Raw genomic sequence first — 25,070 nt, forward strand, 5'->3', positions numbered from 1 at the left:
ACATAATGGAGAATCTTGTACCCGTGTCCTTAGCCGTAGATACATTTGTAGCCCCGTGGGAATGTCTTCACTGCAGTTAACCTGGTTTTTAAGCCAAATTCCACTGCTACAGAAAACATGTTGAGCCAGGTTTGGAGATCCTTTGAGCCCAACCCCTGGCTAGTTTACCCAGCTACAGGAGTGGGTTAGAACCCCAGCTCCACTTTAACTCAGGCCAGAACACACCCACTTTGCAATGAGGATGCAGGCTAAATCACTTGAGTGCAGATAGTGCTCCTGTGCCTTCCCCACAATTCCCTCCAAAGGGTGGAAAAGTTCTCCCACCATTCACAGGGAAAGAATCCTAGAGCATCTCAGTAAAAGCAAACCAGCTCGTGGGGCTAAGGCAGCCAAGAGTAGACAGAACAAAACCCATCTAGCAGTTGGGTAAGCTAGCCCGGCAGTTAGTTGTTATTGTTCATAATTAAGGAGCCTCCTGCGCTGCATGTGGGGAACTGTGGAATGAAAACATAAAACACCCGGGGAAAACTTCAAAAGGGAACAAAACAGACTGGGTCAGACCCAAGAAAAAATGTTAAGATGTGGGGCCAGCAAAAGTCACTCTAAGGCAGTGGTCCTCAACCTATTTACCATTGTGGGCCGCATATGCAGCTGTGTGCTGATTGGGTCACAAACAACCCGTGGGCCAAGAACCACTACTCTAAGGGCTTGTCTACACATGGAGTTATTAAGAAACAGCTATTCCTGAATAACACCGTGTGTGGACACTCTTATTCTGCAATAAGAGTGCCTTGGTCCAGTGTAGCTTAATCCCACTTTCAAAGTCAGTTAAAGCTAAACCAGAACAAGACACGCATTCCAGAATAAGAGACCCCCAAAGACGGAGGTATTCAAGAACAGTTATTCCAGAATAGTTGTGGCTGAATAACTCCACAGATAAGCTCTTTGGGGAAGGAGCAGGGAGAATTTTAAGATATTATTTAAAAGTAAAGTGGGGTGGACTGAGGTGAAGGCAAAGGAGAATGAGTTCCTTCAGGGAGCAACCTCCACCGCAAGGGTGCGGGTTCCTTGCCCATTGGAGATGTGCTGATGCTATTCTAGAAAGACAGGCAATGTCTAAGCATTGTCAAGGCCTTGTCTATGGGGAAACCTGCACTGGTATAAACTAAAGGTGGGAATTTAAACTGATATAGTTATAATTAATACAAAACCCATGAGGACCCACTTATTTCAGACTAAGAGTGGCCTTTCTTTAAGTTTTGTTTAAGTCAACTGGAAACAGGTTTTGGCTAAATCAAAATATGCTGCCCTTAAACTGAAGGAAGGGCCTACACACAGGGAGTTTGCACCAGTTTAATAAACTGGTTTAAAAAGGTGATTTAAGTTAAACAAGTCACACTTTGTCATGTAGACAAAGTTTGTCATTTCACTTCAGAACCTCTGTGAAAAAGAGACAGGTGGGATTTTAAATGTTCCAGAGCTACAACATGTTGTTCATGAAGCAGATATGAGCACTGGGGAGCTGCTGTGATGGTACCTCCCCATCTGTTCTCCAAGACACCCACCGCCTGTCATCACTGAACTCTAGGATTCTGAAACCAAAGCATTTAAAAGAGCATGTGCTGGGATTCATCGAATACAATGCAATCATACCGTAGCTTCTGGATATTGGACGCAATTCCTGACAGGCGGTATATTCCATCCACAATGCCATGTTTCTCAATGAATTCGGTGCAGCTCTTGAGGACCTGGGGGACTAAAAAGAAAAAAGGGCCAGTGTAGAGTTGACCATGTTACTGAGGGCCTGTGATCGTGTCAGATCTCATAAGCTAAGCACAGATGGGCTGCTTCCCTAGTTGCTTTTTGGATAGGAGACAAAGGAAAACCAAGGAGGTGCAGGAAGTAGTGCTGGTAACTGGTAGCAGGCAGGCTTTCCTTGAAGTCAGCATTGAAGTATGGTGTTAGCGGAGCTGCACTGCAAGAGATGCCATTTCTCAGATGAGACACAAAACAGGGTCTTACTAACTGTGGTTGATGAAGATCTACAACGCTTACAAACGAGCCATGGTGTTACCGCCCCTATCCAGGCCAATCTGAAACTGAGCAATTGCATTCAGTCTACCCAACATTCTTTCTGTAGCTTCAATTCAACATGGAATTCTTCTCCCCTGCTTGGTTTAAACTGTTGTACGCTATTAAAGAAATAGTGCGTTCTACCCCAGGGTTACCTGCATTTTTATGATTGGTAATTTGATCTCTGCATGTGCAGGGCACTGATGCATTTGAGCGTCCCTGGATTTAGAAAGCTACATGACACAATGCACCCACAGAAACTGCAGTGCAAAACTTGTTACAAAGAAAGATCCAGATAAGACTGGACTGAAAGTAAGACCCAGTAGATGTAATTAGGTTTACAGTAACATTCAGGCCACTTCAGCAACCAGTTTTCTCCAGATGGCTTCTCAATACAACTGAAATTCCACTATGTGATTTAACTGTCCATCCCGCTGGATTTAAGGGAGGAGCAAAGCTGATCCCCTTTAACAGGAAAATGAGACTTGATAGGAGCCCAGACAGGAAATTAGGATCAGACCCGTGTAAGCACCATCCAGTCCTCATGGAAAAACTCCAATTTTTGTGGATTCCTCAGCAGGAGACTTTCTTGCCACAGCTCCTACAATGATCTAGATTTAGTCTTACACAAAATGCCAACTCCTATCAATTTGCCATGTGACACAGATTGTGAATAGGTCATGTGGCAAATTCCCTTTTATCAAGTAATATATACCATCTGCCAGGAACACTGTTGAACTTAGATGCCCTATTTCTCCTCCCCACCCCATCCACTCTACTGCTGTTCTGCTTCACATCAGGCCCAGAAGCAGATGTGCAACCTGGGCAAGGAAAGGAGCAGACATTTTCAGTGGTTCCCTAGAAATAAACAGATGCATCTCAGACCAATGTACCATGAAACATAAAAGGTAAAACACCAAACTGCAGACTGTTGCAGTATCTCAAGCTGCTTTCCAGAGACTGTTGGGCAAATGGATCCCCCTTCTGCCCCATAGAGCCTTGGAAACAAAATCCTTCTTTACAGAGCAAGGCATTGACCAGAACTGGTTACCTTCTGCTCAAACCTGTAAGTGCCTTGGGATCTTCACCTTCCACTGAAGGGCAGCCTAAAGGAGTGGTTCTCAACCTTTCCAGACTCCCTTTCAGGAAGCTCATTTGTCTTGCGTACCCTCAAGTTTCACCTCACTTAAAAACTACTTACTTACAAAATCAGAGAAAAATACAAAAAAGTGTCCCAGTACATACTACTGCACAATTGCTTCCTTTCTCATTTTTACTATATAACTATAAAATAAATCAATTGGAATATAAACAATGTTCTTACATTTCAGGGTATAGTATATAGAGCAGTATAAACAAGTCATTGCCTGTATGAAATTTTAGTATGTACTGATTTTTGCTAGTACTTTTTATGTAGCCTGTTGTAAAACTAGGGAAATATCTAGATGAGCTGATGTACCCCCTGGAAGACCTCTGTGTACCCCCAGGGTACACGTACCCCTGGTTGAGAACCCTGACCTAGAACCCTGGCCTGAGCTGCCTAACCAAAGTCCTGTGTCACAAGAGAACAAACTCAGCATGCTTCCGTGGCTTTACGCTCCTGGGGCTTCTCTAGCTGTACAAACAGACAGCATGGTAAGTAGTGTATGTAAGTCATAATTAGACTTCAGGAGCAGCCTGTTGTGACACTTTGCATCAAGTCAAGGAAAAGAGGGGGGAAAAAAACCCAAAGAAGGGGATGTAGTCATAGGAATACATTTACTGCACTGGCTTATTCACCATAGCAAGAGATTGGATAGTGCTGTTAGAGTCAGCATGGGGCAAAACCACAAAATCAAAATACTGTGGGCCCATCCACACCAGAAATTTCACTGGATCAGGCTATGTGTTCGTCTCCTGACCTGGCTACCACACTGGTCCATCCTGTAGCAGAGATGGGACACTGAACATATACTGAACTGTGCTAAAGCTCTGGACGCAGCATGGCTTGGAGACCCCTGACATAACTGTAGTTAAAAAGGGTCTTTTGGTGGCAGGATGACCTCAGTCTGCTATTTAAAAAAAAAGGGGGGGGGTGCCATAGGAAGATTACATGAGTGTTTTTAATTTTTCCCCTCCAATCCCTACCTTTCCTCAGCCCGGTAGCTGCATGTTTCTGGTACCAACAAGAAATATGAAATTGCAGTAAAAACAGCCAAAGCTAATACTGAAGTTGCCTCCCAAAAATTTGACACTAAAGAGGCAGCTGGTGTCCTGAGACCACTCCCTAACACGATGACTAGTACTGTCTCATTGCGTGCTTGGGCTCCTGTTGTCTGTTGTATGCATCTGTCTCTTGCCTTATACTTATTGTGAGCACTTTGGGGCAGGGACCGTCTGTTTGTACAGCGCCTGGCACCATGAGGCCCTGATCGATGACAGGAGCTCCCAGGCGTCACCATAATTCAAATAAAGAACAACAAAAGCTTAACAATGAGCACTGTTGTTTTTATTCTCTTTCTGGGCAATATCATACCCAACCTCTGGACACCAGATAATCCCCCTTCAGGGAAACAACTCAAAGAAACAACCACCTCACCTGCACTTCAGGGTGCTAGAGTTAATTGATAATTCCAGCATTTAAACATCCACATCCTGTGAGGCCCTGAGCACCTTATGTATCTCTTGCTCCGGAATCAGGCATCCCATTCCCACCACTTCCTCCCTTTGCTGTCCCCAAGTGCCTGACATTCCAGGCACTGAACCGCAGAAGCCTAGGACTGTGGAAGCATTACCAAAGGAGACCCCAGGATGTTTTATCACTGGGGTGACTCAAGGAATTTTCCAGCTCATTCCTCAGCATCTCCCAGCGGGTTTGAGAGTTTTACAGCATCTGCCCTCACGCTTTTATTTTATTTATTCATTGACTGAAAGGGTTCATTCTTCCCCCCAGGATGAAGTGAAAGTTTTATAGCTCTCATTTTCAAGGGCATTTTAATTCATCTTGAAATCAGACCCTTTACAGTCCTCTAACCTCATTTTGTTTTCCCCTTTTAATCGTTCATAACCTTAGCAGCCTTCTTTTTGTTGTTGCTGGATGTTGGTTTTTTGTGCACATTACTGGAATCTGAATTATTTGTTCAGCCTGGGGAATGAGACCTCCCACTGAGTCCCCCTGCAGCAGTGTCATTTTTACAGTATTTCAGCAGTCAGGTGAGCTCCTGCACCAGCCAGGGCCTTCAGGCTGGTTAACGGACCATATCGCATAGAACTGCAGCTGCTCAGCTGAATCTCACACATAGCGAATGACTGTAAAAAGGTAAATGATCATGCAAACAGGAACAATGAACATAAACAGAACTGCTGTACACACTTTATCTAACCTTCTAAACAAACGCTGTCAAACTATGGATGTCATTAAGTTCCAATATTGTCTAAGAAGCTTAGCAAAAAGCAATTAAATGAAGGAGCAAGACACTAAGGCAGTGAGATGGGAAGATAATAACTAATTGTTCTCAGTTAAAAGAATACCAATATAACCCATGAGCTCCCATATGAACTCACATACCATTGGTAGATACACATCCCCAACAGCTGTTGAAATACTGTAGCTATTTTTACTCCCACTTCCCTCTCCATCTTACTTTTGATGTCATAAGGTATGTCTACACTGCAATTAAGACACCCAAAGGTGGCCTGTGCCCGCTGACTTAGGCTTGCAGGGCCCTGGCTTTAGGGCTGTATAATCGCTGTGTGGATGCTCTGGTTTGGGCTGCAGCAGGATGCTAGAGCCCAAGCTCCAGTCTGAGACTGGACACACCTAAGCCCAATTAAACAGCCCAAGCCCTGCGAGCCTGAGTCAGCTGGCAAGGGCCAGCCACGGGTTTTTTAACTGTAGCATAGACATACCCATACTTGCTAAGAGACCTACAACACACTTTAAAAAAAAAAACACCCACCTCTAACTACAGCTTACTGCAGGTACTTTGTGTGCTTTTTCACTGAAGCTGGCTGAAAATTTTGGAAGATACAGAATTTTTAAAAATCGTCAATAAAACAAACTCACAAAATTGTTACCATTTTGCAACCAGCTCTGCTTTTCAGCTGTTTAGCCATTTTAATTTCGGCAGCCTATTCTTCCTTCTTTAAACCTGCCCTCCCAGCTGTCCTTCCCATCTTACAGCACAATTGCATGGGGATGCGCGTCTATATCAAGATGAGATTTGAAAGTGTTAATTACTTCCTTTTTATTATCCCATCCATGCCAAGCCAGAAAGTGGCCTGCAGGGGACATTTTATAAGCATGTAGCCCCATTCCACCCTCTATTCCTGCATACTCAGATAAGTTTACTAATCTCCTCCCGCAGTTCACTCCTAAATCCTGAGCCTAACATCCTCCCTTGAGCTACCAAAATTTAAAAATAAAAGATCAAGCCACGAACATGGACTTCCTTCAAGATGCTGTAGGGTTTGCAAGAAATGACCCATGTTAAAAATACACATATTACTAAAGAACGAAGATAAAGTCTAAGTCAGTATCTTGAGCTACACTGCTTCCTGGCAATACCTTTCTCTTATCTGACAGAGTGACTTTTGTACTGTAGGTCTTAAGGTAGAATCATAGAATCATAGAATATCAGGGTTGGAAGGGACCCCAGAAGGTTATCTAGTCCAACCCCCTGCTCAAAGCAGGACCAATTCCCAGTTAAATCATCCCAGCCAGGGCTTTGTCAAGCCTGACCTTAAAAACCTCTAAGGAAGGAGATTCTACCACCTCCCTAGGTAACGCATTCCAGTGTTTCACCACCCTCTTAGTGAAAAAGTTTTTCCTAATATCCAATCTAAACCTCCCCCACTGCAACTCGAGACCATTACTCCTCGTTCTGTCATCTGCTACCATTGAGAACAGTCTAGAGCCATCCTCTTTGGAACCCCCTTTCAGGTAGTTGAAAGCAGCTATCAAATCCCCCCTCATTCTTCTCTTCTGCAGGCTAAACAATCCCAGCTCCCTCAGCCTCTCCTCATAACTCATGTGTTCCAGTCCCCTAATCATTTTTGTTGCCCTTCGCTGGACTCTCTCCAATTTATCCACATCCTTCTTGAAGTGTGGGGCCCAAAACTGGACACAGTACTCCAGATGAGGCCTCACCAATGTCGAATAGAGGGGAACGATCACGTCCCTCGATCTGCTCGCTATGCCCCTACTTATACATCCCAAAATGCCATTGGCCTTCTTGGCAACAAGGGCACACTGCTGACTCATATCCAGCTTCTTGTCCACTGTCACCCCTAGGTCCTTTTCCGCAGAACTGCTGCCTAGCCATTCGGTCCTGAGTCTGTAGCTGTGCATTGGGTTCTTCCGTCCTAAGTGCAGGACCCTGCACTTATCCTTATTGAACCTCATCAGATTTCTTTTGGCCCAATCCTCCAATTTGTCTAGGTCTTTCTGTATCCTATCCCTCCCCTCCAGCGTATCTACCACTCCTCCCAGTTTAGTATCATCCGCAAATTTGCTGAGAGTGCAATCCACACCATCCTCCAGATCATTTATGAAGATATTGAACAAAACCGGCCCCAGGACCGACCCTTGGGGTACTCCACTTGATACCGGCTGCCAACTAGATATGGAGCCATTGATCGCTACCCGTTGAGCCCGACAATCTAGCCAGCTTTCTACCCACCTTGTAGTGCATTCATCCAGCCCATACTTCCTTAACTTGCTGACAAGAATACTGTGGGAGACCGTGTCAAAAGCTTTGCTAAAGGCTAATGGCAAAGAGGGTTATAAAAAATAAATGAGACAGCTACAAGAACAGAGACCTTGTGGTGCCTAGGAATGGAATCAGCGTTCAACAATGAAATCTGCTTAAGGCTGGATTGTCTTTTCACCTATGAAGAAAAGGAGTACTTGAGGCACCTTAGAGACTAACCAATTTATTAGAGCATAAGCTTTCGTGAGCTACAGCTCACTTCCTCAGATGCATCTGAGGAAGTGAGCTGTAGCTCACGAAAGCTTATGCTCTAATAAATTGGTTAGTCTCTAAGGTGCCACAAGTACTCCTTTTCTTTTTGCGAATACAGACTAACACGGCTGTTACTCTGAAACTTTTCACCTATGGTAACTTAATTAGGATTGTGTAAAGGCAAAGTGCAATGCTCAGCTCTCTCAAGTGTAAACCCAATGGAGTTGCACCACTCAGGAAAGCACTTAACCACACCTGCTTAAGTCCCACTGACATTTATGGGACTTAAGCATATGCTGTATGCACTTACCTGAAGGCTCAGGCTCTGCCTACACGAGACAGTCGTACCACTTTAACTATAACAGTACAGCAATCAGTGCACCCCAAGTATGGATGCAGTTATAAAGTGGTTTTGTACAGGAAGGGGAATAACTGTACTAGTATAAGGCACCTTTATACCGGTGTACTAGGGCTTTTATCGGTACAACTATTTTGATTTTTTTTTTTAAAATCACACCTTAACAGCAATAGTTAAACCAGTAAAACTTTCAAGTGTAGACCAGGTCTTAGTGTTCCATGGACAGGTGCCTAAAACTTACTGCACGAAAAAAAAATCATTACAGAGAAATAAAATACCATTCTTGACATCTAAACAGAGGAGAAGGCATACAAGCCGTTGCTGTACAGCATGAGCTGTTTCTTCCCATGGTTTTATTCTCCTTGTGGAACTGGTATTTCAAAATACAAATTAATTGCCAAGCCCCTGGTGTCCTTTGCGTAGGTGAGGCATAAGGGATTTCTCTTATCAAGGTTGTTACTTTCAGCTGCTCCAAAGGAGGCAGGCTGGAAAGGAGTGGAGAGAGTTTTCCTTTTAGTAATTTTAATAGCTTATGTGTCCTTCTCAATTCCCCTTTCATACAGCTCAGAAGACTTGCCCCCTCAAAGAGCAGTAAAGCTACATCAGGGTTCTTGTCACAATGCTAAGCTGAGCCAAAAGGAACGTGGGATCCATTGGTTTGAAAGAGGGCAAGGACACTAGTGCCCTTCGACTATGGAAACTTGACCAAAATAACTCAAAGCTGTTGACCTTCAAAGATACCAACGCTCACGTTTTTAGTGCTGCTCTTGGAGAGGTGAGCATGCCTGTGCAAGGTAGCGTCCACACCAAGCTTCTGCTGTATGGGTTAGCTGGTTATTGCTATCAGATGGTGGAGTCTGCTGCTGGATTCAGCTTCTAGGTTATGATTTCTGTGTCATGCGCACATAGGGACAGATTTCCAAAGTGATACAGGTGCCCAAAGATGCAGCTAGGCACCTAGTGGGATTTACAAAGGTGCTTCAGTGAATCAGGTGCCTAACTCACATTGACTTTCCATGGGAGTTAGGCTCCTAACCTGCTTAAATGCACTTTCATAGTCCTATCAATCTAAGGAACCAAATATATATAAATAAATAAAAATAGGCCACACAAAATATGTATTATTATTTCCATTTTGAAGATTGGGACAGTGAAGCAGAGATGTTAAGTAACACTGCCCAAGGTCACAGAGGAAGTATAAGAAATGGGATCAGAGCACAGGTATGCACTGTTCCCTGTCCTTTGTTCAGACCACAAGATCACACCTATGTTTCACTAAACTCTCTCTCTTTCTCTCTGATCACGTCTACCCTTTATAATCATTACATCCTCAAAGGACTGCAAGCTGCAACAAATGTGATTTTAGATTTGCATATATCTGATGTCAACCAGCAGGTTCCAGGAAACAAAATACTAGGCCACACATTGAAATCAGCAGTAAAATCTGGCCTGGCAGGACAGCCATATAAACAAAGGGGCTGGAAGGCATTAGAACCCACAAAAGAAAAAAGCTGAAGTGAGCTGTAAAACCATTCCAAACAGCCTCACCGAATGACTGCCCCATAATGCACCTTTACAAGTCACTTCCTCCAGTTTACAAAGTGTGTGTGGAATTGTGATAAATATCACCTCAAATAGATTTATGCAAAACTGTATGAGCAAGACAACATTTCTGTCGTGTACAAGGTAAAACTGACAGGAAATGAGTAATAAAGGGTCACAAGGGACAGATGTCTGGTCTGATAAATGCATGGTGCAAGTCACAGAGAATAAATGTGTTAATCACCCTGTGCCCTGGTTAATGACTTATCAGCCTCAGAAAAGCCACTTGAAAGCATCCAGGGCAAAACTTATGTCAACGTATAGAAACACAGAGGGCACACCTAAGTTTCTAGTGTTTGGAAAAATTTTACTGGTGTGAAAGATATTCTCTACACCTGTAATGGGGAATAAAATCAGTACCTATAAAACTGGTTGACACTTAAGATACACTCACTGTATTAACTCTGCATGAATTAAATATCCTGAGCTAGATTCTGCCACTCTTACTCACACAGAGTAGTAATTTATCCCATAAATAGTCCAACCAATCTCCATGGCCCTACTCACAGAGCAAGGTTCTACTAAGAATGGCAGAATGAGGTAGTCATAGGGCTTCCATGCCTGGGGTGCCCTCCTGCTACAGGTTGCAGTATGACAGGTGCATCTGCCTCAGTTTCCCTCCTTCAGACTTCCCAGAAATGGTCCAAAGGATCTTCCCAAATATAAATATAGCCCTTGTGGAGTTCATTTATTACAAAAGTCCCACGAACATAAATCATAACAGATGTCCCACAATCATAGTTCAGAAGTGTCCGAACATCCATCTCTGGTGTCCCTTGCCAAGCCCTGGCTCTCCAGTGCAGTCCTCTTCTGTCCTTGTGCCAGGGCAGCCTTCTGGCTTCAGCTCTACATCTCTCCAGCCCTTCTGCTCCCAGCCTTCAGCCCTCTCTAGCCTTATAAGGTCTTGGCTCTCTCTAGCTCAGGAAGGAGGACAGCTGATTGTAGATCATCCACTGACTTAGTAGCCCTCAGCCCCTTTTCAGCCTTCTGGCTTCCTGATACCTCCTCTCTTTTTCCAGAGAAGACCTGCAGAGAGCTTTCTGATCTCTGCAGCCTTCAGAAACCTCCTCCAGTCTCCTGAGTCACCTTAACTGATTCTCACCAGGGTTACATCAGAACATAAGAATGGCCAGATTGGGTCAGACCAAAGGTCCATCTAGGCGAGTATCCTGTCTTCTCGACAATGCCAGGTACCCCAGAGGGAATGAACAGAACAGGGCTTTCTGAAAATCTAAGTACACTATATCCACTGGATCCCCCTTATCCACATGCTTGTTGATCCCCTCAAAGAATTGTAGTAGATTGGTGAGGCATAATTTCCCTTTACAAAAGCCATGTTGACTCTTCCCCAACAAATTATGTTCCTCCCTCACTGGACCTCTCCCTGACCTTTCAGAGCCCCAAGTGCTACCCAACCCTCTGAACTGACCACTACGGGAGCTGGACCTACTTTGTTTACTAAGGCCAGCCGCCCTGTGACAGGGGCTTTCTGCGTTTTAAATATTCACATGAGATTGGATTGTACTCAGGAAATGTAAGAAAGGATGCACCTACCTTAGCTAGATGTCCAAATCCTGCACTGGGGGCTCAGATTTTATCTGTTTAAGGTACTTATCTGGTCCCTGATCACCGTAGTTATCTGAAAGCCTCACAAACTTTAATGTATTTATCCTCATAATGGCTCTGTGAGGCAGGGCAGTGCTATTATCCTCATTTTACGGAAGAGGAACTCAGGCACGCACAGACTAAGGATATGTCTACACAATGCACCTTACAACGGCGTGGCTTTGCCACTGCAGCCACACCATTGTAAGGTGCACTGAGTGGCTGCTCTTTATTGCTGGGAGAGCGCTCTCCCAGCGACAAAATAAAACCACCCCCAACGAGGGGCAGTAGCTTCGTAAACGGGAGCGCGGCTCCCAACGACAAAGCGCTATCCACACCGGTGCTTTTTGTCATTAAAGTTTTTGTTGTTCAGGGGAGTGTTTTTTCACACCCCTGAGAGACAAAAGTTTTAACGATCAAAGTGCCAGTGTAGACAATGCCTAAGTGACTTGCCTAAGGTCACAAAGAAAATCTTTGGCAGAACAGGGAATTGACCCAGGTCACTTAAGTCCCAGGCTACTGCTCTTACCACTGGACTATCCTGCATCTTTTAGCATGCAGGTGCTTAAAAGCAGAGCAAGGATCAAACCAAAATGTCACACTCAAACACACCTGAAGTTCTGCGAAGTTCAGATTCAGGTTTGAAACTCTCACCTCAGGCCTATCTGTATTTAAAATAGATATCTGGGTACCTACCCCCTTTGAGTCACCACACGTGGGATATGTGCATCGAACACAGGGGTTAAGACCTGTCAACAGCCAGCGTTTTGTTTTGGCCTGCAAAATTCAGATCCAAATTTTACAATCCACATGCATGATCGTCAGGCAGCAATTAACGGACCTTTGTATAAGAAAAGAGATGTTGCTTAAATAAATCTATTGATGTCAGTTGCTAAGACTCAAACCTGAAGGGTTTTGGAACTGAACTCCAGGGTTTTTACACTTTCACATGATTCTCGTTATTTACTATTTGTATTACAGTAGCACTCACAGCCCCCAATGTGCTGCAAACATAAAAAAAGACTGCTTCTGTAGCGAAGCCCTTGCAATCTAAATGCATTCATCTTTAAAATGGCAGTTTCATAGAAAATCTCTAGACGGAAAACAATTAGCTATAAAGGTCAGTTTGTGAGTAAAGTTTACACTTGGGCCTGTGGAACATTTTGAAGTACACTGGGCATGTGAATTTCGCAGATTGTATTTTTTTTATATATATATTTATGCAATTTTAAAAAAGAGAAAGAAAACAGAAGACTAATTTGAGGTTTTACGTAGCTTTCTATTTTTTAAATTAATTTCTGCCTTATTGCTTATTTGCAGTTTTCCACATTGTTTTCTTATTCTCCAACAAAAGCAAGAAGTGGCAGCGTAAACACGGCCAATGCAGGCCGTCAGTGTTAGGACCTCAAGGAAGGATTAAACCAGACCTAACAAAGTAGGGTTAGATTATCCTAACCCCTAAAAGCAAGGCCTTGAACTGTGGTTTTCCTCAAGTTGGCCAAGATTCAAGGGCAGCCAGCCAAACATCTATTATAATTAAAAATTATTAACAAAATCAAGGGACTAATGAAATGAACGTGAAGAACCGAAAAGAAGACATATAGGTTGGAAGGTCTGAGCTAAAGGAAAAATGAGAATGGAGCTGGTTTTACTCTGCCCACACAGAGCGTCCCAGCTGAAATGTTGCCTCAGATGATCCTTTCTTGTTCTAACCTGTTTTACTAACCACATTCTTCCCCTTTGGAAGCCTGCAAAAATTTATCACTGAAAATATTCTATAAACAATGGGAAGCTGGAGAATCATAAGGAAGCTGGGATCCCTGGGGATGATAAACCACCAACAGAACTAGAACGGGTGGTGATGTCATCAGAAACGCCAAGGAGGCAGAAATGTCTTGGCTTAAAAGTTATTTAAAAGCACAAGGGAACAAAGCCCTCCCTTGGAAGTGAGTGGAGTTTAGAAGGCTTAGCACATGGCAGGCTAAGGACCCTATCTCCTGCAGAGGTTCAGGCTGAGACTTTCAAAACCATATAGGGGATTCGGATATCCAGTTCCTGCTAAAATTAAATCCCCTACATGATTTTGAAAATTGCAGTCTCAATTTTTAAACCCTATACATTTCCCTCTCAAAAACTGTTTTCAATGGAAGGAAGAAAAAAAATGTCAGATGCATCAATATATTCTGTCTGTTTCAGGGATGGTAAATTTTGCAGCAGAGAGGTCGAGAAAAGGTTACTCACCTTGTGCAGTAACTGGAGGGTCTTTGATGCGTGTGCTTCACTACAGGCGTGCGTGCGCCTTGCGTCACTAGCTGCCGATTTTTGGTAGCTGTGTCCGTTCAGCCCACGCGCTACATGTCCTCCTGCCCCGTACTAGGGCAATACAGGGCTGTGTGAGCAAACCGCCCTCAGTTCCCTCTCTACCGCAAAGTCCCACAGAGAAACTCTGAAGCAGTGAGGAAGGAAAGTGGGTAGTGCGGCACCATCTTGAAGAACTCCAGTTACTGCACAAGGTGAGAAACCGCTCCTCCTCCTCCTCCTCCGAGTAGCATCCCTGTTGGTGCTCCACTTCCAGTGACTTCCCAGCAGTAACCCCTTAGCAAGGTGGGAGGTTCAGAACCGAGTCCTGCACTGAAGAGAGGACTGCGTTGCGTATTGCAGATCTGATTTAGCAGCGTGAACCAAAGTGTAATGGCTGGAAAACGTATGTACCGAGGTTCATGTTGCAGCTCTGCAGATTTCCGCAACTGGAATGTCCTTGAATAGGGCTACAGATGTAGACTGTGATCGACTAGAATGTGCAGCCATTCGTAGGGGAGGTTAAACATAAGCCAACCCATAGCAGGTAATAAAACACCCAGACATCCATTTAGAGAGTCTCTGCATGGAGACAGTGGATCCCTTAGACCTATCCGCAATAGAGACAAAAAGTTCAGGAACTTCCTGAATTCTGTTCAAGTGAAAGACTGATGTCCATCTAGTGCATGGAAGATGGCTTCCTGTACAGTCTTATGCAGCTTAGGAAATAAAACTGGAAGGCGAATAGTGTGGTTAATGTGAAACCCAGAAGAAACCTTAGGTAAAAAATTTGAATGGGGTTGTTATGATACCTTCTCCCTGGAGAACACCGTATATGGCGGGCCTGCCATTAGAGCCCCAATCGCCTCAACCTTTTGAGCAGAAGTGATGACCACCAAAAAGACTGTCTTCACAGACAAATGTAACAAGAGAGCATGTGGCTAGTAGCTCAACAGACTGTCCAATGAGATGGCTGAGGACAAGGTTGAGATCCCAAAATGGAATAGGCTCTCTGATGTGTGGAAAGATTCATGAGACCTTTCTGGAACCTTGTTGTGCTAAAACCTTGGATGTTCAAAAACTGAGAAACCTTCCACTGGCAAGTAGAAAGCTGTTATTGATGCTAAGTGAAACTTGATGAAACTTACAGAGACTGGATGTCTTCAGTTCCAGCAAGTAATCCAAGATTGTGGAAACAGATGACTGGATAGGTGAAAGATGACTGCAGTTACACCAAAGACGATATCTTCTCCATTTCTGGAGGGATATGTGTCTTGTAGGTTCTGTCTTGCTATTTAATAGTACATGTGTTACTCCCAATGAATGGGACACCTCTCATCCTGAGAACCATTGAGAGACCATGTTTGGTGTTGCAGAATGTTCAGACTTGGGTGAAGTGGTTGACCCGCATTCTAAGACAAAAGTTGAGACTTGATTGGGAGTCCGCGACAAAGGGCAAGAGGTGAGTCTGATAAAGCAAGGACACCAAACTTGTCTTAGCCAAGTTGGTGAAATCAAAAGGACTCTGGCTTGGTCCTGCTTGATCTTGTCGAGAACCTTTAAAACCAACAGAGTCAGTGAATATGCATAAAAAAGATCCCTTGTTCATGTAATGAGAAAGGCATCCAGTTCTCAAACTGTGGGTCATGACCCCAAAGTGGGTTGTGACCCCATTTTAATGGGGTTGCCAGGGCTGGTGTTAGACTTGCTGGGGCCCGGGACTGAAGCTCGAGCCCCTCCCAACTGGGGCTGAAGCTGCGGCTCAGGCTTCAGTCCCACCTCCCAGGGTCATGTAGTAATTTTTGTTGTCAGAAGGGGGTTGCAGTGCAATGAAGTTTGAGAACCACTGTCCTAGAGATTGAGGGTTGGATCCTATGAGAGGAAAATTTTCTGCACTTTGTGTTGGCTGCAGTGGTGAAAAGTTCGACCTCTGGAAACCCCCAAGCTGGGAATATGTTTTAGAGGACTCAAGACTCCAATTCCTATTTGTAATTTAAGGAAAAATGTCTGCTGAGGTCATCTGCCATGGTGTTTTGTAAACCTGGAAGGTAAGAACCCGAAATGATTATCTGGTTGGCTATGCACCAATTCCAAAACTTTATTTTTGCAGTGCAGTGCAAGGGGGAACACGCTCCTCCCTGATGACTGATATAATACGTACAAGCTAAATTGTCCCTCATGAACTTGATTTACTTGTTTTTGATTAGGGGAAGAAAGCGAAGGCCAGCATTTATGACTGCCCTCAGTTCTAGCAGACTGATGTGCAGGCATTGTTTTGTTGTGACCATTTGCCTTGGGCTGCGTGAGGACCCAAATGTGCTCTACATCCCAAGAGAGAAGTGTGCATTGTTATGGCTCTAGGGGTATTCTGGGTGAACAGGATTCCCCCACAAACCCAGCAAGTCCCTTCACCAGGTGAGTGACTATAGGACCCAGGTGAGTAAAGAAACCTGTTTGTTGGACACGTAAACTATCCTTGGCCACATCTGGAGATATCGATAACCTGGCCTTCTGTGTTACAAAAATGCAAGTTGCCATCTTCGGTGCAGACATGGCCTTGCTAGCACTTGAGGACTGAGCAGCATTCTTTGGAAAAGGTTCTTTAGAGCGAGAAACCTGTCAGAAGGGAGATAAGCCTTGACCATCGTTGAATTCAGAAACTCACGCTTGACCAAACCATCAAAACTGGTGTTTGGAAGACGATGGCAACTGGGATAAAGCAGTCGAGATAGTAGTCTTCTTTTTATAAAAATGTCGACCACTTAACAGGCAGTTCAGATGGTCTACAGAAGGTGGAAAATTGAGCAGGAAGGACTCTTTGTGCTGACAAAGAACTGCTGAATTTCCTTTTATTTGCAGGGATATATATCCCCAAGGATCTAAGTGTAGCCCTAAAATCCTTTAAGACACGAAGTGAGTCGTCTGTGCAGAGTGTGCCATTAAATGGTAAGTCCTCAATGGTTGATTGAACCTCCTGGGGGAAACCAGACAACTGAAGCCAGGAAGCTCATCTCATTGCTATTGTGGCAGAAATAGACCTGGCTGCAGTGTCAGACACATCAAGTGAAGCCTGCAAAGATGTCTTCATCAAGAGGTGACCTCCTTTATTATGATACTAAATTGATCTCGACGTTCCTGTGATAAATGGCCAATAAAAGCATTAAACTTCTCATAATTCAGGTAGTCACATTCTGACATCAGTGCCTGATGATTCGTAATCCTGAACTGTAAATGTTGCTGAAGAGTAGCTTTTACGACCCAAAAGGTTCAGTTACTTCTGGTCCTTGTTACATGGGGTAGCTTTACAAATATGCCATCTCCCCCTTTTATTAACTGTGTCCACAAGCAAAGAATTTGGTGCCAGGTATGAAAACAAAAACTCAATCTCTGTCTGGGACAAGGTTTTTTTTTTTTTTTATTGGAACACTGACATGCAGGGGGTCCCGCTGCTGGCATTTGCCACATGGTCTTGGCTGGCTCAACAAGAGCTTCATTAATTGGCAGTGCCAACAGTGCTGAAGCAGAAGTATGCAATATGTCCAGGATGGGAAACCCGGACTTCTTCAGAGGAATCTGAACTGTGTCCGCGACCCACTTCTTCAGAGCCTGGAACTACCAAAAGTCATCAGCTAATGATGGCATTACTGCCTCATCAGGCTATGAAGAAGCAATATTTGTAAGGGGGGAGGGAAGGGGTTGACCTTCTTGTCGGCCCTCACCTCTTGCTCCTCAAAGGTCTCCTCTACTGATTCGGCGTGGAGGGGAGGGATCAAAGCTGCCGAAGAAGAGGTCTTCTAAGTTCCTTATGAAACTGAATCAGGGCCCTCAAAACTGCTGGTGGTACACTGCCCATGAGGCCACTGAAGACCAATGAGGAGGACTCTAAGGCGTTGGAGGCGGGGGGGCGGGGAGGGAAGGGGGCAGACATTGTTGATTCTCCCAGGTATTAACAAGAAGGGATCTTGTATCCTGCCTTCCTTGGATCTGCAAAAGGGAATAATGTCTCCTAAAGTAAACTAGAGAGCCTTGAACTGACAGTTCTGAGTCTTACTCCGAATGCTCCCTCACATAGGATCATAGAATCATAGAATATCAGGGTTGGAAGGGACCTCAGGAGGTCATTTAGTCCAACCCCTGCTCAAAGCAGGACCAATCCCCAATTAAATCATTCTAGCCAGGGCTTTGTCAAGCCTGACCTTAAAAACTTCTAAGGAAGAAGATTCTACCACCTCCCTCCATATTGTACAGGTGACGACAATCCTTCCCTGTAGAGGCTCAGGAAGTAGTGGATCTCACTACAATACGTGCATTCAGTAACCCTGCAGATCTCGGTTCAGAGAGGCGTCTGGAGGTTGCAAAGGGGGGAGACTCAGGCTCATTCGGGACCATGAGGTCTTTAGGATACCAGAACTCCTGTGGTACTGGGAACACAACAGACCTTCATAAAGGCACTGTGGTTCCCGATGTTGCTGTCCGGGGTGCTGATGATGGTATCAATGGTACCGCAGATTCCAGTGAGGCTGCTCTCTCGCTACCATGGGCTCTGATGGTAGTCATAAAAGTAATCTTCAGTCGTGTGCCCTTTACTGCTGAGGCATGGGACTTAGGTGAAGTCTCAGAGTGCTTCACAGTACCTGAAGAACTTGGAGCATCAATAGCACTCCTATCGGGCTTGATGTCTCCAGTGACTGAATCGTCTTTGAGGAGGAACTCTCTATTCTGATCCTCTGATCCCCTTCCTTGGTCTTTGAGTGGGAAGCCCTTGGTACCGAAGGAGTGGTTACAGGTACCTCATTCATGGAGAGTGTCAGAGACCAGGGTCTTGACACTGTCTTCACCTGTAGCTCTCTGTGACCATGATCTTGATGTAGACAGGGAACTAACAGAAGTAGTAGGTACCTGTTTGAGGGGGTTCTCGGCATCTGGGTCCAAAGCCAGTTTTAAGGCTTGCTCCTTCATTAATAACCTATATTTAATTTCCCTGTTTTTCAGGATCTTCCCTTAAAAGAAGTGCAAATCTTACACTTGCTTCGCATATGCAAGTTTTCCAAGCAATGAACACACAGAATTCCTATTCCTATTGCTCAACAGGAGACGCACCTATTAAAATACAGGGCCTCAGCAACCCAGAGACAAGAAAAAAATTGCTTCTGACCCCCACAATAATGGGGGAAAACAATATTTTTTTCTTTTCTTTTTTTAAAGAAAACAGGATCAGCGGTTCCAGCAACTATAAAGTAATAGGAATCTTATAAACTAACTAAAGAACTAACTCCATATACTATATTCTAACTCTAAAGAGAAAAACTGGCATACATTAAACTCTGTCTCTGGCTGAAGGCAGTCGAGAAGGAACTACGGACGGTCGCCCATGCAGCCGTATCTAGCCTCAGTCCAGGGTTCGAGAATGTGTAGGGTACCTGCATGGACTGAATGGGCACTACTACCAAAAATCTCTGATCAAAGGTGCAGGGCACATATGCCCCTGAAATGGAGCACCCACAGGGACACTACTCCAAGAAGAGTATTTATTATTGTTAATAACGCATCACTGCCACATTCCAAAAGTGTTCTGCCCATTTAGACACACACAAACTGTTCATAACCTTGCATCCATATTTAATAATAAAATAAACAACAAAAATATCTAGCTCCTCTAGAGCACTTTTCAGTTTTAGTTTTCAAAGCACTTTATGAATGACGTCAGGATCGTTATCCCCATTCTACAGCTGGGAAAACTGATGCACAGAGTGGTGAGCTCTCCACATTTACAATCATTTTCAGGATTCACACAGGAAGTTTCATGTCTAAGGCCTTGTCTACACTGCCACTTACAGCGCTGAAACTTTCTTCACTCAGGGGTGTGAAAAAACACCCCCTTAAGTGATCCAAGTTTCAGTGCTGTAAAGTGGCATGGCTCCCAGCGCTGGTAGCTGTTCCCCTCGCAGAGGTGGTTTTATTACAGCACTTTAACGTTGACTGTGTAGACATACCCTAATTCTCCTTAAGAGCAAATGAGTATGTTGCATAGGCATTGCAATGCATGACATACCCAACCTCCTCTCCTGAACTCACTCTTGAATCCCTTGAATTCACTCCTGAATCCCTTGTAAATAGGATTCTTTACATTTGGAGAGGAGCGTGGCAGGTGTGCTTTTGGAAAGACACGCTTTGCTTCCATCCCTACCTGTGCCATAATGGGAAGAACTAAAATGCTTCCCTTATCAGGGACTATACTAAGAGTGCTGCGAGTTGCCACTCCATAAAATACAGCAGCATGGCAGATGTCAGCAGAGCAGAACAAATTGGATATCTCTCCCGCCTGATGAAAAAAGAACTACTCCCTAACAAGCTTGGGCTGCTTCCAAATGACTTCATCAGTGGGGAAAGGTATTTAAAAGTTACAGTAGTCGCACACTAAAATTAAATGGAGGCACACATCCCACAGGCATGGAAGTGACCATAATTGAATTGAGCCGCACAATAAAAACCAATATACCTCAAGAGGATGTTTACACATTCATTATTTGTAGAGATAAACCTGAAACAGAAACCTTGAACTCAACAGCCCCCAAATCTTTAACGTTGACAGCTGAAGTTAGAGAGAGAGAGAAAGGACAGAGAGGAGATGGCCCTTGTATCTGTATGAAATGTGTGTATCATCATAATCTAGTATCACAAGTGGAAACCACTGACAGATATTAGCTGCAGCTGGTTCACTGAGACATATTCAGGTCTGTATGCACAAAGCAGCAGCATGGGCTAGAGTTTAGAGCACAGCAATGGGAGTTGGAAGGCCTGGATTCTTCACTCTTCCACTTGCTTACTGTATAGCATGGGACAAGTTACTTAATCTCCGACTCAGTTTCCGTACTAGTAAATGGGAGAAATGCTACCTGGGATGTTGTGAGGACTTACTACTTAATGTTTGTAATGCACATTGAGCATATGAAATGCTCAATAAATTGTACACCTTACATCACTGCTACCACCCACATAAGACCTTGCTCTGCATTTTAAAGGGGCAGAAACCTTTATTTAGAAAATGTTGATGCTGGATTCTTAACAGTGATGGGAAGGATGATCTTAGGGCTAAAACACTGGATTTAGGAGATGTGGGTTCAATTCCAGAATCTGCCCAGACTTCCTGTGTGACCTCGGGCAGATCATTTAGGAGCCTAAGTCCCACTGACTTTCAAAGAGATTTCCTTGGGCTCCTAAGTGTGTCTTTTGAAAATGGGATTTAAGTGTTTTTGAAAATGTTAACCTTAATCCCTCCACACCTCAGATCCACATCCGCAAAATGAGTATAATAATAGCTCCCATCTCCCATAAGAACAGCCATACTGCCTCAGACCAAAGGTCCATCTAGCCCAGCATCCTGTCTTCCAACAGTGGCCAATGCCAGGTGCCCCAGGGGGAATGAACAGAGCAGGTAATCCTCAAGTGATCCATCCCATCACCCATTCCCACCTTCTGGCAAACAGAGGCTATGGACACCATTCCTCCCCATTCTGGATAATAACCATTGATGGACCTATCCTCTATTAATTTATCTAGTTCTTTTTTGAACCCTGTTATAGTCTTGGCCTTCACAACATCCTCTGACAAAGAGTTCCACAGATTGACTGTGGGTTGTGTGAAGAAATACTTCCTTTTGTTTGTTTTAAATCTGCTGCCTATTAATTTCATTTGGTGATCCCTAGTTCTTGTGTTATAAGAAGGAGTAAATAACACTTCCTTATTTACTTTCTCCACAACAGTCATGATTTTATAGACCTCTACCATATCCCACTTAGTCATCTCTTTTCCAAGCTGAAAAGTCCCAATCTTATTAATCTCTCCTCATACGGAAGCCATTCCATACCCCTAATCATTTTTACAGGTTTCAGAGTAGCAGCCATGTTAGTCTGTATTCGCAAAAAGAAAAGGAGGACTTGTGGCACCTTAGAGACTAACTAATTTATTTGAGCATAAGCTTTTGTGAGCTACAGCAGTGAGGTGTACCATGGATGTGGGCGTACCATGGATGTATATAGAGGCAATATGATATTTTCTGTCTTATTATCTATCCCTTTCTTAATGATTCCCAACATTCTGTTTGCCTTTTTGACTGCCGCTGCACATTGAGTGGACGTTTTCAGAGAACTCTCCACAATGACTCCAAGATCTCTTTCTTGAGTGGTAACAACTAATTTAGACCTCATCATTTTATATGTATAGTTGGGATTATGTTTTCCAGTGTGCATTACTTTGCATTTGAATTTCATCTGCCATTTTGTTGCCCAGCCACCCAGTTTTGTGAGATTCCTTTGTAGCTCTTCGCAGTCTGCCTGGGACTTAACTATCTTGAGTAGTTTTGTATCATCTGCAAATTTTGCCACCTCACTGTTTACCCCTTTTTCCAGATCATTTATGAATATGTTGAATAGGACTGGGCCCAGTACAGACCCCTGGGGATACCACCTCTCTCCATTCTGAGAGCTGACTATTTATTCCTACTCTCTGTTTCCTATCTTTTAACCAGTTACCAATCCATGAGAGGACCTTCCCTCTTATCCTATGACAGCTTACTTTGCTTAATAGCCTTTGGTGAGGGACCTTGTCAAAGGCTTTCTGAAATCTAAACCCCCTTGGTCCACATGCTTGTTGACCCCCTCAAAGAATTGTAGTAGACTGGTGAGGCATGATTTCCCTTTACAAAAACCATGTTGACTCTTCCCCAACAAATTATGTTAATCTCCCACCTTTTGTCTTTCTTGCCTATTTAGTTAGATAAGCACTTTGGAGCAGGGGCTGTCTCTCACTAACTTTATGTACAGCACCTACCATAAAGGAGCCCTAATACTGGTTGACCCGTCTAGTGCTAACATAAAATAGATAAACAGGACACTGTCTCCCATACAATTACGAGCATTCATTTGTCATTCAGGGGGTACAGAATTGTTTCAATATTAAAATATTCCTCTGTTGCCTCTATTACAAACATTATATTTTTATTTCTCTCCTCTTCTCCCCCCGCAAATAGTGTGCAGCGTAACCTGCTGGCCCAAACCCAATTATACAACAACAAATTGCAGCCATATACCAAATAAAGTCAACAACAACCACCAAATACTGACTCCACCCAATTGCAACATACACTCGCTGCACAGATACCTCCCTTAAAAAGAAGTCAGAGTAAATAGATGGATTATGCCATGAAGGGTGAAAGACACAGGTTCTGTCATGCCAACAAGAAAAACTGGCAGACTCAAGAGCTCTCTTTTGAGAACTCCGTGCTCTAAATCTAGGGATATCTGCTAAAGCATCATTGCTGCTCTTAAATGTAGAGATGGTAGACAGACAGGTATTCTTCCACTATACATGGAAGTGTACATTCTTCCAGGTATTCTTAAGGTGTACATGGGACCACGAATTTGTGAGTAGATAACTCTGGTCATTCCACAGCTGGTCTGTTGTCCTATGACTTGTCTAATAATAAGATGTTTAACTCTTCTTACACAGTACTTTTTCGTTGTAGATCTCAAACCAATTTATCAAAGAAGGTAAGTATAATTAAACAAAGAGAGAGGAAACTGAGGCAGAGAAATGAAAAGACTTGCCAAACATTATAGCAAAGACCTGGGAACAGAACCCAGGTCTTCTGACTCTTTGTCCAGTGCCCTATCCACCGAACCACACTTCCACTCTTTTCTTTGCCTCATTTGGATTGTAAACTCTTTGTGGCAGGCAACGTGTTTCACCTATGTTTGCAAACTCCTTTACAGATTGATGGCACTATATAAATGCTTTATACCACCATTACCCTGTACCGGTTGTACTCTAGACCTTCATTAATAAAAACACAACCATCTGCACTGGCTATGCTCAATATATACCAAAGTTTACCTGTTTAGTATTAAAACTTATTAAAGCTTAAAACACTAAGTATGCACACCATCAAGATGTGACCATTCCCTAAATCAAGTAACCTATTGCAACCGTCATCCTTCCTTACCCTTTGCTCATCTTTGTCTGTCTGTTATTCTCACTCATCATCCCATGTCAAAAAACTAAGGCCCAGTACTGCAAATACTTACACTTAATTATGTAAGCAGTCTTATTGGATTCAAAGGAACTACTTACATGAGGAAAGTAACTCAAGTGTTTGCAGGATCAGGACAGCAGATTGCCAATTTAACTTTTCCTTGCACTACAAAGCATTTAGCACATTTCTGGGTGTTGTAAATAAAATAGGACCCATCTATATGAAGGGCAGCCTGCAGCATCTCAGAGGCATGGGATTGGAACTACTCAGATTGTCCCAAGATAAATTCTTGAAAGGCAAGGCCTCGTCAGCTGAGCAGCAGCGACTCAACAGTTCTCAACACGCGGAGCACAACAGCTCAGTTCTGCACTTCTCGAGAGCATGTGAATGTGCTGTTGCCTGTTTTGAAGACATTTTGTCCCAAAACGTTTTGCTTAAGCCATGCAGACGCTTTTGGTTATTGGGTAGCAAAGTGTCAACATTTATTATTAATTTAACAAAATGATATTTTTTTCTGTGAATCTCGATCACCGTCACACCATCAAATGCTTTCTGAATGTAAACAAGTCCCTTGCTGTTTCATCAGCTAAAACTGATGCACGTATGAAGTACTGCATGGTAGCAGCTACTCTGAAAACATTTTTGAGCTATTGTCTGATCTCACAGATGAAAGGATATTATTGTACCCACTCTCTATCTAACTCATCTAGGTTCTCATGTGATATCTCAATTCCCCTTTAAGCAGATCAACCTGTTCTGCTTAACAATTTTCTCTGAGACCAAGCTATCTAACGCTTCAGAATGAGGGGTACTTAAAATGCTGTCTGCGTACGCATAGTTTGATTCACCAGAACGCAAAAATGTCTCTGCAAAACTAATCCTTAGAACTACCTCATTTGGAATATGGGTCAGGGAGCTGAATCACACAGAAAAAAATCAACCCTGTTGTGAGAAATGGAGATCTGCCCCTGTTAGCAACATTCAGATTGGATCTGCTTTGCTCCGGGGAGTTGTGAAAGAGTCATTAAGTCAAGGCTGAAAAGAACTGGAAACTGCACAGATGAAGAGACCTCACGAATGAAGCACAGACATAATCATGGAGGAGTGTGCCGTGGGGAGGGGGTTCAAAAACTAGGGGGCAGGTCCTCAGATGGTGTCAATG

At 43.7% G+C, this 25,070-nt stretch overlaps 2 protein-coding genes across 12 annotated transcripts in view; one reads left to right on the forward strand and one right to left on the reverse strand.

The window, feature by feature from the left end:
• KCNJ5 (potassium inwardly rectifying channel subfamily J member 5) overlaps window positions 1-25,070 on the forward strand; it is a 244,426-nt gene that overhangs the window by 204,862 nt on the left and 14,494 nt on the right. The gene's annotated exons all lie outside the window — the stretch shown is intronic.
• The window catches only part of ARHGAP32 (Rho GTPase activating protein 32), a 414,799-nt gene that overhangs the window by 25,779 nt on the left and 363,950 nt on the right, over window positions 1-25,070 (reverse strand). For all 11 annotated transcript variants that reach the window (XM_073320998.1, XM_073320995.1, XM_073320999.1 and 8 more), the window contains one exon: window positions 1,654-1,756. In XM_073320998.1, the coding sequence (XP_073177099.1) occupies window positions 1,654-1,756 (103 nt within the window). The remainder of the gene's footprint in view (window positions 1-1,653; window positions 1,757-25,070) is intronic.

This window comes from Lepidochelys kempii, chromosome 22 (assembly GCF_965140265.1).
Source record: "Lepidochelys kempii isolate rLepKem1 chromosome 22, rLepKem1.hap2, whole genome shotgun sequence".
Classification (NCBI taxonomy): Eukaryota; Metazoa; Chordata; order Testudines; family Cheloniidae; genus Lepidochelys; species Lepidochelys kempii.